The sequence below is a fragment of the Amblyomma maculatum genome, chromosome 4 (genome assembly GCF_055883805.1).
Source record: "Amblyomma maculatum isolate TAMU_Amacu chromosome 4, ASM5588380v1, whole genome shotgun sequence".
In the NCBI taxonomy this organism is placed as follows: domain Eukaryota; kingdom Metazoa; phylum Arthropoda; class Arachnida; order Ixodida; family Ixodidae; genus Amblyomma; species Amblyomma maculatum.
The window spans coordinates 130884186-130901331 of NC_139347.1; the positions used below are offsets into that span (position 1 = coordinate 130884186).

Consider the following 17146-nt stretch of genomic DNA (forward strand, 5'->3'; position numbering starts at 1 on the left):
CGCGCCCACCGTGACGTCACTCGCCAGGGGCACGATCCTCTCCGCGCAGCCACCCTTGCAGCCACCACAAACAGCCCCACGTCACCGGTGCGCGGTGGCAGCGTTCCGGGCAACAGCTGCGACTCGCCTCCGGATGACGTGCCTGTACTTCCTCGGCTGTGACTGACGATGGAACAGGGATCGCGGTGAATCGCATTTTGAACCCTTTGGAACGCGAGCTGAAAACGTTTCACGCGCTCCTGAAAAATGCATAGGTGAAGATATTCAGCTTGGTTTAATCTACCGGAAAGCGACGGCCTTGTCTCACAGAAAGAACACACATGGGCAGGACAGACGCTGGAGATAAAAATCTAGAAATAAATACAGCTTAATTGCGCTTGCCTTCTCTGTCGCTGTAATCGCGCGGTAGCTGAACTCGCACGCTCGATTTAGGTTTGGTTTGGTTTGGGAGGTTTAACGTCCCAAAGCGACTCAAGCTATACGAGACGCCGTAGTGGAGGACTCCGGAAATTTCGACCACCTGGGGTTCTTTAACGTACACTGACATCGCACAGCGCACGGGCGCCTCTTCGTTTCGCCTCCATCGAAAAGCGGCCGCCGAGGCCGGGATTCGATCCCGCATCCTTGGGAACAGTAGTGGTGCGCCTAAACCACTGCGCCACGCCGGCGGGGCGTACGCTCGCTTTTGCCGACACTTTGTTCGCAAAGCTTTCTGTCCGTCCGATGTTTAATATGCGGCAAGAAATTTTGAACGGCATTGGTAGCAAAAATGAAGAAACAAGAGTCTGTAGCCTGCGCCAGAACATGCGAAAAAAAAAAAAAAAAAAAAAAAAAAGGAGGGGGTAAAGGCCTCGTGAATTCCCGTTTTGAAGAACACAGTAAAGCCCCTGGCTTTATCAGGCAGGATACGGCGCCCACTCTACGCGTATCGAATATCGAGTAGCCCGTTAATCGTCGCCATGATTGTTGCATTCAGTGGTTGGCTAGTGCAGCGGGGGGTCATTACTCCTATAATCGAAGTCGGCGCCGCCTAGTTTAGGGGGATTCCCCGAAACCCTAAGTGTGCGGTCTTCGCCGGAGTGATGAAAAGCGTAGGTGGCGCTGTCAGATAGCACGAACACATCACGCACGCCGCAGAGGAAAGGCTCGGGGCGTCTGCTTCTGCGTCTCGTGTCCTGCGTGAATTTCGCTGCATCGCATTGCTTCTCTGTCGTATATGTTGTTGATGGTTGGTCAAGCAGGATAACACGTGTCTGCAGATAGCGCAGTCACAGTTTCCAGTTCGTTTCCTCTGGCTCCTGTGCCCTCCCCTACTGAACGCTCTCTTTTTTGTCTTTTTTTTTTTTTTTTGCTCACTGCGTACCTTTTCCGATTGATGAGCTTGACCGTTTGGTTCACAAGGGAATGTTCGAGGACATCGAAGCTACATTGAATGCCCTTCCTCCAGATGATCATAAGTACACCACTATAGGCACAATTCTAGGTCGCAGCTTATATTGCAGTATATGTGGCTTGAAAGTTCATCCACAAATCAAAATACAGTACTGGTTCTGCGTATTTCATTTAGGGCAAATTACGCGCGTACAAAAAGAAGAAAATGAATTCATCTCAAACTTAGACCACGGAGGTCTTCTTAATCTATTTGCGGAGCTTGCAGAGCTCGTAAACACGCTGGAAGAGTCACACTTTTTTTTTTTTTAGTTCAAGATCTATGATCAATGCAAGCAGCATCCGTGATTTTGCGGTTCTTCTTTTTTTTTTTTTTTTTTTCAAAGCGCGTAGGTTCCTGAGCCTCGATGTCCTACCCATGATATAGAAATGACGCTTCGCATAGTGAAGTTATGCAATTCCATTTTTATCTGAAGTCACTGAACCAAGAGCAGAGCTGCAAAGCAAAGCAAATAAGGCGCCTGAAGGTGAGGAGGTGCAAATAATCTTGTTTTAGGGCTATATAATGACTCTAGTTGTCCGCGTCTTGTGCGCTTTCAAATTTAGCAGTCTAATTCATTCACGTGCTCGTAATTTCGTAGTTCAGTGACATTTTCATATAATTCTGAAGCATTTCAAATGTTGATACCATATTCTTGAGTTATTTATTTATATTCATATAAGTCGCGAATTGTTTACTTTGCTGGTTTTTGAAGTCATCCGCTGTGTGGTTTCGTGCATTTATATGAGCTCTCGCTAATCTTTTTCGTATTTTTTTATACAACTGCCTGTTCATGTGTATCCGCCCATATTGAAATAAGTATTCAATTTCTGTCTCCAAGCAATATTCGCATATATCTATTTTCATGTGGCGCAAACAATTAAAGTACGCTAGCATAGCCTATAGCACCCTCCATTGGTTTTTCAGTCCAGTCCGCATAAAATGGCGCATCCGACAATAAAAATCTATTTGATCATAAATATACGTTAGACATTCGTCATTGGACCTCCCGTTAACGTTTGAGAAATAAGGTACCGAATACGCTCTGCGAATTTCTTACTATTGCATGTCAGTTCATTGGCAATTTGTATCTCACTCGACACCAAAAAAGCAGTCTTAAACACAACCCCGCATAGTCATGGGATGTTCTTGGATTCCTGGCAGATTCAAATTATGACAGCATAGTTTTTTTCAACACCTGATTCTCCCTAAGGCATTTCTGTGGAAGAAGAGAGGCCTCGGATAAATGTGTCTCGGCGCTTATAAATAAGTTCCCCAACGACGGCCGCTTCTATAGGGAACTAGTTTTTATCCTTGCCAAGAATCGGTTTAATACATTTAGACAAGCGTGTGGGAACTAAAGCGACACAATTTATTGTTGCGCGGCTTCGGGGTCCGAAGAACTAGCGGTGATGGAGGCAGTTCACCCAGCTGTCTGCTCGGCGCTAATGCGCTCCTCTTACGCTCCTCTTACACACAGCGCCCTCTCTTCTGGTTTGGTTTGGTTTATGGGGTTTAACGTCCCAAAGCAACTAAGGCTATGAGAGACGCCGTAGTGGAGGACTCCGGGAATTTCGACCACCTGGGGTTCTTTAACGTGCACTGACATCGCACAGCACACGGGCGCCTTGCTTTTCGCCTCCATCGAAAAGCTGCCGCCGAGGCCGGGATTTGATCCCGCGTCCTTGGGAACAGTAGTGTCATCGCTGAAACGACCAGCTCGCCGGCGGCAGACGGCACACTTCTCAATTCTAGAACACTATACTTCGGGCTAACATAGTGCGTGAGTAAGTAATGAAGAAACGAAGTAGTAAAGGGGAGGCAGGGCTCAACATTCTTATGATATATAAGACTATAACAAGAATTTTTTTTTTGTATAACAATGTGTGTTTTTTTTTTTTTTTTGGGGGGGGGGGGGTCGAGAAACGAGTAGCTTGTAATGTACAGTTTATCACTTCTCTATGAATCGCTTTTCTGGCTGCGCCAATGGCAGTTGGACAAAAGCGGCCTCTAAGAGGTCTATGACCAGCGCGGTATCGGCAGAAATAGGAAGAAAAAAAAAAAAAATAACGAGGTTGCAACTAACGACCGGCGCGGCCCGCCTCGATAGCAGCCTCGGTGGTGAGCTTGGTCTTCCCATTTCACAAGTGCTGAACGCTTGCCACATACGGCAGCTTGCATTCCGGTCACAACATGGCCTCCTTTCCTTTCAAACGAAACGCTAAGAAACGAATGGGCTTCTCCGTCTAAAAACCGATACCAATGCACAACAATTACGCTGTGGCCGACGGCACCGATCCAAGTGCGCAGTTGCTTTCCCCACTTCGTTCACTGAACGCTCTCACGGAGTCGGCTCTCTTTCGACGTCAGCGCTACCCACGGCTTCTAGCTTCGCTGACGTCGACGATGACGGCATCGGTGACGCGACAGATGGGCGTCTGCTGCTGGGCTGCTTGCTGCTGTCGTCTGCTAGCGGCGCGCTCGCGGTTTCCTGCCGCCGCGTCCCGGGGCAACACCTGTTTAGGAGGTGTTGCCCGGGGACCGGTCAAACTATAAGCTCTCTAGGCTTCTGTAAAAGCTGTGCCGCAGCAACACCTGGAAATTTGAAAGTATGCGGATTGTAGAGCCACGTAGGGACGTCATAAGGAAAAAAAAAAAAAAAAAACTATTCGGAAGTAGCTTTGCTAGAACGCGGGGCAAAACCAAACCGGAGACAACAGTTGTTCATTGCTCGTAGAAAGCACACGCATCGGCTGATAACTGCCAGGAATTCACATCAAGATAAGAACGGATTTTCAAGCATTCTCCCAACGAACTCCGGTAGACACACGAACAGGCCTCTCACTCTCGGACGCAGGCAGCGGCGTTCCGAGGGGGCGTGCGGGTTCCCTCCGGGGGGAAGGTGACCTGGGACTTCGAGCGCCGTTCTGGGGCATCAGGTCCGCTGCCACCCTTCCGCTTTTAGGCGCTGCTTTAAATATAGCCGTCGGCGTGTTTCTTTGTGCCTCGAGGTTCGCCCGTGCGTCAGAAAGCATCGACTGTGCGCGCGTTTTGCAAAGCTGAGGAGTAAGAAACAGACCGCGCACCGCCAATTGTTCCAAAATGCAATTTTCCGCTATTAGAAGAGAAAATGTTCGCCAGGAAGCAGTTTCAAAGAAAAAACGACTCTCCTAATTCTTTTACTCAACTGGTTGACGCACGCTGTGTGTGACTGTGTATTCGAGCGAAACGGAGAACTGCTCAGTGCAGACAAAGGTGAAAAACAAGTACAGTCAAACAAATTTAGCCGAGCATAAAAAAAAAAAAAGCTATACTTTGGTACTCTGGAAACGAACTCAGCAGATAGCTACACTGCCATTCCTGGATACTGAAGAAAAAGGTAACCAACCTTCACTTTGACATGCAATGTTTGCTGAAGAGCCGCGGTTCGCTCAGGTGAACTATAGTGTTATATGATCAAAAGAAAAGAACAAAAAAACAGCAGTTTTTAACAACCACATATATGACTCGCGGAATGCTGTACTATTCTGGTAGCCAGCCACAGTGCTTAAAGAAGCCAACATTTTAATACCTCACTGTATTCAGCAAATCAGTGGTATCAAACTCTTGTCTATAATTTTGTCCTATGATCAGCTTTTTGTTCCAGTAGCAAGGCACGTTTATTTTCTTCACGCGAAGTGTATGTCGGTCATCAGAGCGCACCGTAATAGTCGCCAGCCCGCTTTTCGCGCTTCTCTGATGATTGTGTGACCCGTACCGCTCACCCTAAAGGGTTCACATTCGCTATAGACTTGATCAGGGCTTAAAGTCGGGGGGGGAGGGGGGGGGGGGTCTGAACCTGGAATTCCAGCTGAACCGGATCAGCTGGAATTCATTAGGACGACACTCTTCGCTTTTTGTTAGCCTATAGACTAGAAGACAAAGCAGATACGTTTGCGATTGATTGATAGCTCATTTTTGAAGCGAAAAGCTTCACTACGCTAGTCAACACCACGCATCGCGTGAGCCGGAGTATGTATGAGCACGAGTGACGTCACGCATGGTGCAGGTGGCCGCCACCGACTCCGTCACGAGAAGGGAAAGGAGCAGTATCTGTCACATTTGATATGTGGACACCTGAACCGCGCCGTAAGGGAAGGGAAGAAGGTGGGAGTAAAACCATAAGCATATCCATAAGTTAAACCGTAAACACATACATATATATAGCTGAAATCAAAGTATAACTATAGCTAAACTGTAAGCATATCCATAGGCACCCGGCCCGCCGGGGTGGCACAGTGGTTACGGCGCTCGACTACTGTTCCCAAGGACGCGGGATCGAATCCCCACCTTGCGGCGATGGAGGCGAAAATCAAGGCGCCCGTGGGCTGTGCGATGTCAGTGCACGTTAAAGAACCCCAGGTGGTCGAAATTTCCGGAGTCCTCCAGTACGGCGTCTCTCATAGCCTGAGTTGCTTTGGGGCGTTAAAGTCCACAAACCAAGCTAAATCATAAAGCATAATCATAAGCTAAACCATAAGCATCCCCCAACCTTTTCGCTTACAGATATCCTGGCTTAACCTTAGCTAAGCCTCAATTTTTTTTTCTTCTACACGCATTTTCGCAACATTTGCAAATTACGTCAACGCGGAAGATAGGTAAAAGTCAAGGAGGCAAGGCGACATGAGCTCCCGTGCGAATACTGTACTTGTTAAAAAAAAAAAAAAAAAAAAAAAAAAAAAGCAGATGGTGGAGTCAATTTGCAGCCTTCCGATATGGCCCACATTCCTCCCACATCCTATATCCATTTCTTGACAGTGCGGGCGAAACTATGGCCGCATCTAATGTTATCATTGCGAGCTGAGACTACCTGCAACCGAAGCGTTCGGCTGATAAGGATTACGCGCAAGGCGGCGCTGTTACCACCTGTCTTAGCCAGCTTATGTGGGCACGTCAGGTTTTTTCTATCTGCACGCCCAGCGACGATATGCGTAGTTCTCCATCTCTAGCGCCCCGGCTGTACACGTGGGACGTGGGACAAGAAATCACACACAGAAATCACTTACCGGTTCCGCGTTGGCCAGATGTGCAGCACAGGGCAGTGAACAAACAGAGCGTCGTTACCTCAGAGAACGGCGTCACGTGGCGGCCGGCGCTCTCGTGCCAAGCTTCAGTTAGCACGCTTTTTTTTTTTTTTTTTTTCCTTTGCGTCAGAGCAGATGTGGCGCTTGTCCTTTGCTCATATGCGTGGGTTATGGTGGTGCATCGCTGTGAACAATAATAATGTCGAGTGATATGAACGGATCAGTGGACGTGATAGAGCTCCACTCTAGTCTCTTAACAGTACTACTAATGACGAGACAGAGACGCAGATAGGGATTGTCAGCATCAACTGAGTTTGCTCCAACTTACTGCTGCCATAGTATTGTCACAGTACTCCACTCCTGTGCCACGTAACGCAGATTTGCAGTGAGAACAGCGGTCCTCGCTAGTGTCCTTCTTCGTACCATTTCTTCACTGGTTCTCAAAATCACTGCTAGCGAAACAACGGCGACTTTCCAGCGCGTTTGCTCGTCTTGCTCATTTATTTTGTCGCGAATACATGACATTGTGTGGTGAGAAACTTCGTGCTGGTCATGCTGTACGCGGTCATAGAGCGCATCGTAATTCCTATATACTTCAAGACATGCAATATTTTTTCTGTCACAGCGTTCTGAAATGTGAAACTCGTTCCACAGCATGAGCAGCATTGTGACCCGAGGAGGGACAGTGCGCGCTCCCGGTTTTCTTTTGTGGCAGAGCATGGGACAGGCCCCATACCCCCTTTTCGCTTCATACAATCTATGTAAACTGTCTTTCATTTGTGTGAACAAGGAAATGAATGTGAAATTAGTTTGTGAACCCTAACAAGAAGAAAGGTTTCATTTGGCGCCTGCTGGGCCACGGCAGAAATGTCTAGATATGTGTGCATGTTATGCGAAAATTGAGTGACCTTTTCACACGCGGCGCTTTCGTCTGTTGACTTCCCAACGTGCAGGCATGATCGACTGCTTCGTCCGCATCCCGAAAGAACAGGGCTTCCTCAGCTTCTGGCGTGGCAACTTGGCCAACGTCATCAGATACTTCCCCACCCAAGCACTCAACTTCGCCTTCAAGGACAAGTACAAGCAGATTTTCCTCGGAGGCGTCGACAAGAAGACACAGTTCTGGCGCTACTTCGCCGGAAACCTGGCCTCCGGAGGCGCAGCCGGTGCCACATCGCTGTGCTTCGTCTACCCGCTTGACTTCGCCCGAACTCGGCTCGCCGCCGACACCGGCAAGGGCGCTGGACAGAGGGAGTTCACTGGCCTGGGCAACTGCCTCACCAAGATCTTCAAGGCGGACGGCATGGTGGGCCTGTACCGTGGCTTCGGAGTCTCCGTGCAGGTCAGTAGCGGATTGCTGGGCGTGTAACAATTAGAGCTAGCTAGCTACGAGTCAGTTCAGATTGGGAAATTCAAGCATCAAGAATCTTGAACGTTCAACACGCGTAAGTTAAAGAGCCAGATTTAAGGTATTCATGCAACCCGCGGATCACTGACTCCGCTATCTTTTATACCCGCACCGAGACAAGGACATGCATACAGCATGTATACCGTCATCGTAGGGCAATCTTAGCTTAAGGCCAATATAGATCCTCCTGGTTTGCCCCGTTGGTTGGCGGGTTTGCTTGAGCAGGCACCGAGCGGTCTTGCGGACATGACCCTTCTTTTGTTCTTTTGTACTCTCAGCGTGCCCTCTATGACCTTGAATAAGTCTTGCTTAGTTCATGAGTGTCGGCTCTCAATGATGTGTCCGGTGCGGAAAAAAAAACAAATGTCTTGGTTCTAACCTCTGGGGATAACAATGATGAAGTGGGACCACTGCTTTAAAAAGGAAGAACGGCAGTGTTCAAAGGGTCCCTCAAAACATTGTCGCTGATCGCGTGTAACACCATTTGGGGATAGCGCGCGCATTCCGAACGAAGTTCTCCCTAGCGTACTAAATGCGAGGAAATTAAACACCGGCAACAATAACACTATATTGTACTGTATTGTATTGTATAACAATAATATAATAATAACACTAATATTGTACTGTAGTCACGAAAGTACACAAATTTGAGGCTACCCAAGTAAACCAATAGCTTCAAAAGGAGTGGCCAGTATAGTCACGCGCATTAGTGTATATGTCTACGGGCTGTCGTAAAACGTTGATTAATTGAATAAGGGGTCGATTTAACTTAACAAATAAAATTCACTTTGATTGTTTCCGTCATCTAAAATTCTCTCAAGTTTCGATGAACCGTTCCTCTCCGAGCAAAACTCGCAGACGTCGGCAATACACGAGAGGAAAGAAAAGACCTTGATGGCGGTGCAACTTGGCATCGAGGGTAGTGTGAGAGGTAGTTCTCGAACGCTTGAAGTAAAGTATCACCAATGGGTGACACAGAGGAGGACGCCCTTCTGATCAATCCTACAGTGGAGACGATAATTGTTCTCCTATGTATTACTGAGTGAACCGGAAGAAGAGGATAACTGTACGCGCGTATCGATTGCATCAGTTACGAATGCAACAAAACACTATCGCACGCTGATATCCAACTTTTCGCTGCAGTCGTTATATTTGGACTGACTAAGGGGCAGGCTGCTTTTAGTTGCCGCCGCTCTGTCAGGACGCAAGGCAAAGTTTGCTTGTTCTTAAGACCAAGGTACGGCCGGCCTGTGTAGAAACGTGTTTTGCTCTGTGAGGTGAAGGCAGTTGGCCGCTTTGGGTTGATTTATTTCCCCCTATGCTTTCATATAAACACGGTGAATGGTAGGAAAAGCCGTAGAAATGCCTTTTGGGGACCGTTATATAGGGAGTGCTTTTAACGGTACGATGGCTGATCCGGGACAACATGTGCAGGAGCAACACAGAGGGTACTCGAAGACATTGTGCTCTTCGTTTGCTAATTCATGTCTGTTTAAACGTGCTTAAAAGTGTGAATGACAGGGCATCCACATGTGCCCAATTAGCATAAATGCTCTGTTCGCTTACTGTAACGTCTCTTGCCGCTTTCATCTTGCGTGGGTCCAGTAGTCTTAGCCGAGGCCTAATGAGCTTTAATTGCCTTGTACTGTTGTACTGCATTGTACTGTTTGCCTTGTGTAAGTGGTTCATGTGCGAAGCCAACGAAGATCATATTTATCAGTTAAGACGTTACAGCTGTGGATGCATCAAAATATGCGTGAAAACAGCGGACAGCGTCTATCTTGCTTGTCGGTCGTTTTAAGTAGCTGCGCAGTTTGTAACCACCATGATTTCTCCACACGGTTCTCTCTCTAGCTGAAAAGTAACATTTCGCTGCAAACACTTGTTCGACCCGCTAAATAGGTAGACGCATGTACTGTTCAAAGGGCTCGATGTATCCACTAAGCTCACGTATATACGCAGGGCATCATCATCTACCGAGCCGCCTACTTCGGCTTCTTCGACACGGCAAAGGGCATGCTCCCGGACCCCAAAAATACGCCCCTCGTCATCTCGTGGATGATCGCACAGACCGTGACTACCGTGGCCGGCATTATCTCCTACCCGTTCGACACCGTTCGGAGGCGAATGATGATGCAGAGCGGCAGGGCAATTTCCGAACGTCAGTACAAGAACACAATCCACTGCTGGGGCAAGATCTACAAGACGGAAGGAGGCGCCGCCTTCTTCAAGGGCGCTTTCTCCAACATCCTCCGAGGCACGGGCGGCGCGCTGGTGCTCGTCCTCTACGACGAGATCAAGTCGTTCATCTTCTAGGGACCCCTAGGCGTTATTGTGGAGCATATATATTTATATTTAGTTTATACTGAGCTAAGGGATAAGGACTGGAAATGCCCACTTCTGCATGTCCACTGCATCCAAGATTTCGTTGCCTTTTGACCCGTTCCAATAGCTGCTTCATCATGTGCTTGCCGCATGAAGATGTAGGACTGTATAATTTGATGATTTGGACAGTACCTTTTAACACATTCTCATATTAGGCCTAAACCAACCTCTAAAAGTTACCGATATGTTTTCCGATCTTCTGAAACGAGGTTATTACGGCTCGTTCACCGACTGCAAGCAGCGGGAGTAATGTCGTGCTCATCATATAGAGGTTTTAGAATTAACTTGATCACTGTTCCGTCTAAACGCACACACACATTCAGAAGAAATAGGTGAGTTCAGGGACATCTCGTTGCCCTGTCGAGTTCATTCGAAGAAAACGAGAGGGACGTCGAAACTCCGTAACCTCAGGTGTCGTGGCCGCATGCAGACGTGTGGCTAATAGAGGACGGCCCGGGTCCCTTTAGCACGAGGCATCACCAGCGGTCTCTGCGCTTCCGGCTCCCGCCTTGTTCCCGTTCAGGGAGCCCAGAAGAGCGGGAGACCACTGTTCACGGCAGATGCCTCGAGACGAGAGGATCGAAGTCGATAGGGATATACTTTGTAATTATTGCAGCCATGTTTAATTGCGCCGCCATCCACACCACACTGTTTCAACGACAGAGATGTTGCGAGGTGACCTACACCTTCGAAAGATGTGTTCATATTTTTGAAGGAAACGCGAAAACGGACGACCACAAAGCAGAGATGACAACACTTCCGCTGTCGTCCCTCTTTCGTGGTGGTTTTTTCTCGCGTTTCCTTTCAGTGAGGAGCTGTATCCAACTCGTCAATCTAAGTCCTTCTCGCCACGCTGCGAAAGATATATAATCATGCATGACAATAAAACTAAGCGTGGGATGATATAATATAATGAAGGGGCCGGTACTCTAGAACAAGGCACCTTTTTGCGTTCTCTATTTGCGTGTGCCAGCAAGCGTGCCCATAAACAGGAGCGGTATTGGCCGTATATCGACGACAGCGCAACTTCTTGGCCTTGCGTGTCGACAGTGCCGGCAGGGATAGACGCAGCCGCGGCCCGTCGTGCAGCGCGGTGTACCAATCCGGGACCCATACAACGGCTCCAGCCCATTCGTACGTCGACACGGCAGTGCTTTGTTGTACCATAGAAACAGAGACGTGTAGCAACAAGAACTCAAGTCCTTGCAGGCTCGGACCGCCACACTGACAATCGATGCAACGGAGCAATAAAGGAAACTATCCTGTTGTGTTCGATTGTAAAAAGTTTCCTGGTGTGATGAATTCTACTTAACATACGTGCGCCAGTGTCCTGGTTCACGGCATCCTTGGCTTTAATTTTAACAGGATTGCCGTCACGTGTAGGTAAGTTTGCTTACATTTGTCATTTACTCCTTTATTTCGAATCTACGTTATTCTGGGGGCTTTATGCTGGGGCCGACCACCACTCAGACGTGGACGATTGGCTCGATGAGTATGAGCGCTGCAGCAGGAACAACCACTGGAACGCAACCATCATGCTCGCTAACATCATCTTCTATTTGGCGGGAACAGCTCGAACATGGTTCCAAAATCACGAACAAGAGCTCGTTACTTGGGACATCTGCAAGCAAAAGCTTCAGGACCTGTTCGGGAAGCCCATTGGGCGGGCTCTGGCCGCAAAAACGGAACTTTCTTCTCGTGTTCAATCCCCCACGGAGTCCTCCTACCTTGCCTACATTCAGGACGTGCTCGCGTTGTGTCGCAGGGTCAACAGCTTCATGCCGGAAATTGACAAGGTAGGGCATACCATCAAGGGTATCGCGGATGATGCGTTTCACATCCTGTTCTGCACAGACTACTCTACTGTCGACTCGGTGCTTCAAGTCTGCAGAAAATTCGAGCAGGCAAAACAAAGACGTCCCGTGCATCGCTTTGAGCGTCTTCCAAACACGGCGGCTACTTCATCTAGACCATGCTGCTCTGTCCTGACGAACAAGCTCATGAAACTTCAACGCTCCGTCTTCGCTCCGCTGCATTTACTCGTCTGCCACCTGAAGCCGCTGTGTATGTGCTCATGTCACCTTTCGCCCCAATTCCTGATGTCGACTACGTTGTTTCCCCCTTAACCGACGAGACTCTACAGCGTAGCATAGCTCTTCCTAACAATATCGTGCACGTAGCGAATAACCACGCTCATATTCCCGTCCTCAACTTCAGCTTTTCGGTGCAAGTTCTTCCTGGGGGCATTTCTCTCGCCGAACTGACCCCACTGTCGAACTTTAATATGTCTGCACTTTTACCTGACACTACTGCTGGAGTATCGACACGACCTGCAGAGTCCCCACCTACGGAGGCCCGCATATGAAGAATGGTAGCTCCTGAACATACTGTGCCAAGCAGTTGAGGACAACAGCCAATTAAGGAACACAAGAGTTCTATATAAGACAATCAAAGATATCAAAGGAAGCTTCTGTGCTAAGCTGGGCGTGATAAAGGACAAACGAGGCAAGGACCTCACTGAAGCCTCAGAGATAAAGAAGAGGTGGCAGGAATACACAAAAGAACTGTAGAAGAAGGACCCGAATGTGCAAACCCAACATAAGACGGTTGTGATTACTGATCTCGAGCCGGGCATCCTGAAGAGTGAAGTTGAATGGGCCTTAGCTAGCCTTGCTAAGAACAAAGCTAGCGGAATTGATGGCATTCCAGCTGAGTTGCTTCAAAACCTCAACCATGATGCTTTTAACATTCTGCATACATTATGTCAGAAGATTTGGACAACCCTGCAGTGGCCACAGGATTGGAGGAGGTTAGTTTACATCCCCATTCCAAAGAAAGGCAGTGCCAAAGATTGTTCCAACTACCGCACGATCGCGCTTATTTCGCATGCTAGCAAGGTGATGTTGAAATTCCTCCAAGGTAGGCTGCAGCAGTATGTGGATCCGGAGCTTCCGGACGTGCAAGATGGGTTTCGCAAGGGCAGAGGAACTAGAGACCAAATTGTCAACCTTCGCTGGATCATGGAAAAAGCAAGAGAGTTCCAGAAACCCATCTACTTCTGCTTTATTGATTATGCGAAAGCGTTTGACTGCGTAGATCACAGCAGATTGTGGCAAGCTCTCCAAGAGATGGGAGTTCCAATTCACCTCATCTGTCTCCTCAGGAACCTGTATGAAGGACAAGAGGCCACAGTCAGAACTGGGCATGGTCTTACTGATTGGTTTCCGATTGAGAAAGGAGTGAGGCAAGGCTGCATACTGTCGCCCTGCCTATTTTACCTATATGCAGAGTGCATCATGAAGAAGGCCAGTCTGGACGAGTCTTCAGCTGGAGTGAAGATTGCTGGAAAACGTATCAACAACCTTAGATATGTGGATGATACCACTTTAATGGCAGAAAGTGAAGTGGAACTCAAGAGACTTCTGATGCGCGTACAAGAAGAGAGTGAGAAGTTTGGGCTTAAACTGAACATTAAAAAGACAAAGATCATGGCGTCTTGCCCTATCAAGTCCTGGAGCATCAATGGACAAGAAGTGGAAGCTGTGACAGATTTTCTCTTCCTGGGCTCCAAGATTACCTCAGAAGGAGACTGCAGCCATGAAATTAGGAGACGCCTGCTTCTGGGAAAAAGAGCAATGGTTAGCCTTGACCGCCTAGTAAAGAACAGATACATTAGTCTGCCAACCAAGATCCGTATAACTCGTGCTATGGTCTTTCCAGTTGTGATGTATGGATGCGAGAGTTGGACTGTGAAAAAGGCTAACCGCCGAAGAATTGACGCGTTTGAATTGTGGTGCTGGCTAAGACTCTTGAGAGTTCCTTGGACTGCCAGAAGATCAAATCAGTCGATATTGTCGACCATAAACCTTGACTGCTCATTGGAGGGTCAAATTCTAAAGTTAAAGCTCAGCTACTTTGGTCATCTGATGAGAAGAGAGGAGTCGCTGGAAAAAGATTTGATGTTGGGAAAGGTTGAGGGTCGCCGGAGAAGGGGTAGGCAGCGAACGCGATGGTTAGATGGCATCCTCGAGGCACTCCAGATGAAATTATGTGATGTTAGGAAGATAGTGAGAGACCGGAAAGCGTGGCGTGACATGGTCCATAGGGTCACGAAGAGTCGGACACGACTGAACGACTGAACTGACAGCTCCTGACTTGTGTCCTGATCGTTCTCAAGCACTTACGCTCCTTCTAACTTCGTAGAGTGACATTTTTGATTTTGGTAACCGACCCTTGGGACAAACGTCCCTCGTTACTCATCGCATCGATACTGGAGACGCCAGACCAATTCACAGAAGACCTTACCGAGTCGCCATTTTTGAACGTCGCGTCATACAGGATGAAGTGGGCAAGATGTTGGCAAGAAACATTATAGAGCCTTCGAGCAGCCCCTGGGCGGCCCCTGTCGTGCTTGTTCAAAAGAAGCACAATACCTGTAGGTTCTGCGTTGATTACCGAAACCTCAACAAAGTTACAAAGGAAGACGTTTCCCTACTGCCCAGGATAGATGATGCCCTCGACTGCTTGCACGGTGCCAGTTATTTCTCTTCGATTGATCTTCGTTCCGGTTATTGGCAGATCGCGGTCGACGAACGGGACCGAGAGAAGACCGCCTTCGTCACACCCAATGGCCTGTACCAATTCAAGGTGATGCCTTTTGGCCTGCGCCCGCTACATTCGACCGTATGATGGACTCTCTTTTACGTGATTTCAAATGGACGACGTGCTTATGTTATCTCGATGATGGCATTGTCTTTTCTTCGACTTTCGAGAGCCATCTTCACCGCCTTGATTCCATTCTTTGAGTCTTCCGAAGAGCTGCAGGGCCTTCATCTGCAATTCAAAGAAGTGTACTTCGGTCGGCGTGAACTCAAAGTGCTCGGACACCTGGTCGACCCCCGCGGCGTTCAATCCGACCCCGACAAAATTCGTGCTGTAAGTGCATTTCCTACACCCCTCTGTACTAGTGACTTTCGCGTTTGCTTGGCCTTTGCTTGTATTTTCGGCGGTTTGTCCCCAATTTTGCGTACACGGCTCGTCCACTCCCACTTCTTCTGAAGAACGACATTCCATTTTGCTGAGGCCAAGAACAATCACAAGCCTTTTCTGCGCTCATCGCAGCCCTCACCAACCCGCCCGTCCTGGCAAACTTCAACCCTTTAGCACGAACAAAGGTACGCACCGACGCCAGTGGCCACGGTATTGGTGCCATTCTCGCCCAACAGGAGACGGGCCGCACTCACGTCATTGCTTATGCCAGTCGCCTCCTTTCAGCGGCTAAGCGGAATTATTCGATCACAGAACGTGAGTGTTTAGCCCTCGTGTGGGCCATTACAAAGTTCCGTCCTTACTCGTTTAGCCGCCCGTTCTCCGTCAACACCGACCACCACGACTTATGTTGGCTTTCTACACTGAAGGACCCTACTGGTCGTCTTGAGCGTTGGGCGCTGCGTCTTCAGGGGTACACTTTTTCTGTTGTTCACAAGTGCGGCCGGCTACAAACTGATGCCGATTGCTTGTCCCGTAACCCAGTAGACCCAGAAAGCGAGTGTGACGATGATACCTGTGTGCTGTCCATCTCTGACCTTTTAAACATTCGTCATGAGCAGCGTTTAGATCCCAAGCTTTGCGGCATTATCAACCGTCTCAGCACTGATCACCCTGACGCTACCCTTGCTTTGTTTGTGTTCCACAACGGCACTTTATATCGGCGGAATATGCGCCTCGATGGCGCTGAGTTTCTGCTCGTAGTCCCCGACCACCTGCGTGCCACCGTTCCTGAACAGCTGCATGATTGATTTAGAGGAAGGGAAAGGCACGGTAACTGTCTCACTTGTTTACTGTGGACACCGCAACCACGCCGTAAGGGAAGGGAGGAAGATGGGAGTGAAAGTGGAAAGAGAGAAAGAGGAGCCGTAGTGGAGGGCTACGGAGTAATTTCGACCACCTGAGGATCTTTAACGTGCGCTGACATCGCACAGCACACGGACGCCTCTTAGTTTCGCCTCCATCTTGCTCGACGCGGTCACTGCGGGTCATATTGGCGTATCTCGTACGCACGACAGCGTCCGACAGCGGTTCTTTGGGCCATGCCTCTACCGCTCTGTTTGTCGTTACGCGGCTTCTTGTGACAGGTGTCAGCGGCGGAAGAAGCCCTCGGTTGTGCCTGCTGGATCCCTACAGTCGATCAACATTCCAATAGACCCATTTTACCAAGTTGGCCTTGATCTCCTCGGGCCTTTCCCTCTGTCTGCTTCTGGAATAAATTGATTGCGATGGCTACGGACTATACTACGCGCTATGCCGTCACACGAGCGATACCCACCAGCTGTGCAACTGACGTGGCTGCGTTTCTCCTGCACGACGTTATCCTTCTCCACGGTGCTCCATGCCAGCTGCTCACTGACCGTGGCCGTTGCTTTCTTGCTCGAGTAGTTGAAGAAATTCTCCGATACTGCTCCATTAAGCCCTACTTCACCACCGCTTACCATCCACAAACGAAAAATCGCACACTCTCGGACATGCTGTCAATGTATGTATCGGCCGATCACCGTAGCCAATCACCGTTTGTTGCGTTTCCGTATAATTCCTCCCGCCATGATACAATGGGCTACTCGCCCTTCAATCTTTTGTTCGGCCGTGACCCCTCTCTTCCGTTTGACAGCGCACTGCCTCACACCACTGATGCAAGCTCCTATGTTCGTGACGTCATATCCCTAGCTGACACCGCCCATGTTGTTGCTCTCCGCCGACTGGCTTCTTCCCAAACCTCCAAAAAATTGCGCCATGATTCTCGACATCGCGATGTCCACTACTCTCCGGATTCTCTCGTCTTGCTCTGGACTCCTGCTCGTAGAGTTG

At 48.8% G+C, this 17146-nt stretch overlaps 1 protein-coding gene across 3 annotated transcripts in view; it reads left to right on the forward strand.

Moving 5' to 3' along the window:
- LOC146192592 (ADP/ATP translocase) overlaps window positions 1-11555 on the forward strand; it is a 34826-nt gene extending 23271 nt beyond the window's left edge. For 2 of the 3 annotated variants that reach the window (XM_084602489.1, XM_084602491.1), the window contains 2 exons: window positions 7446-7834; window positions 9863-11555. In XM_084602489.1, coding sequence (XP_084458615.1) covers window positions 7446-7834; window positions 9863-10216 — 743 coding nt within the window. In that variant the 3' untranslated portion in view covers window positions 10217-11555. Of the gene's footprint in view, window positions 1-51; window positions 186-7445; window positions 7835-9862 lie in introns of those variants that run through there. The other variant, XM_084602490.1, reaches the window with a different exon arrangement.
- Window positions 11556-17146: the final 5591 nt, after the last annotated feature.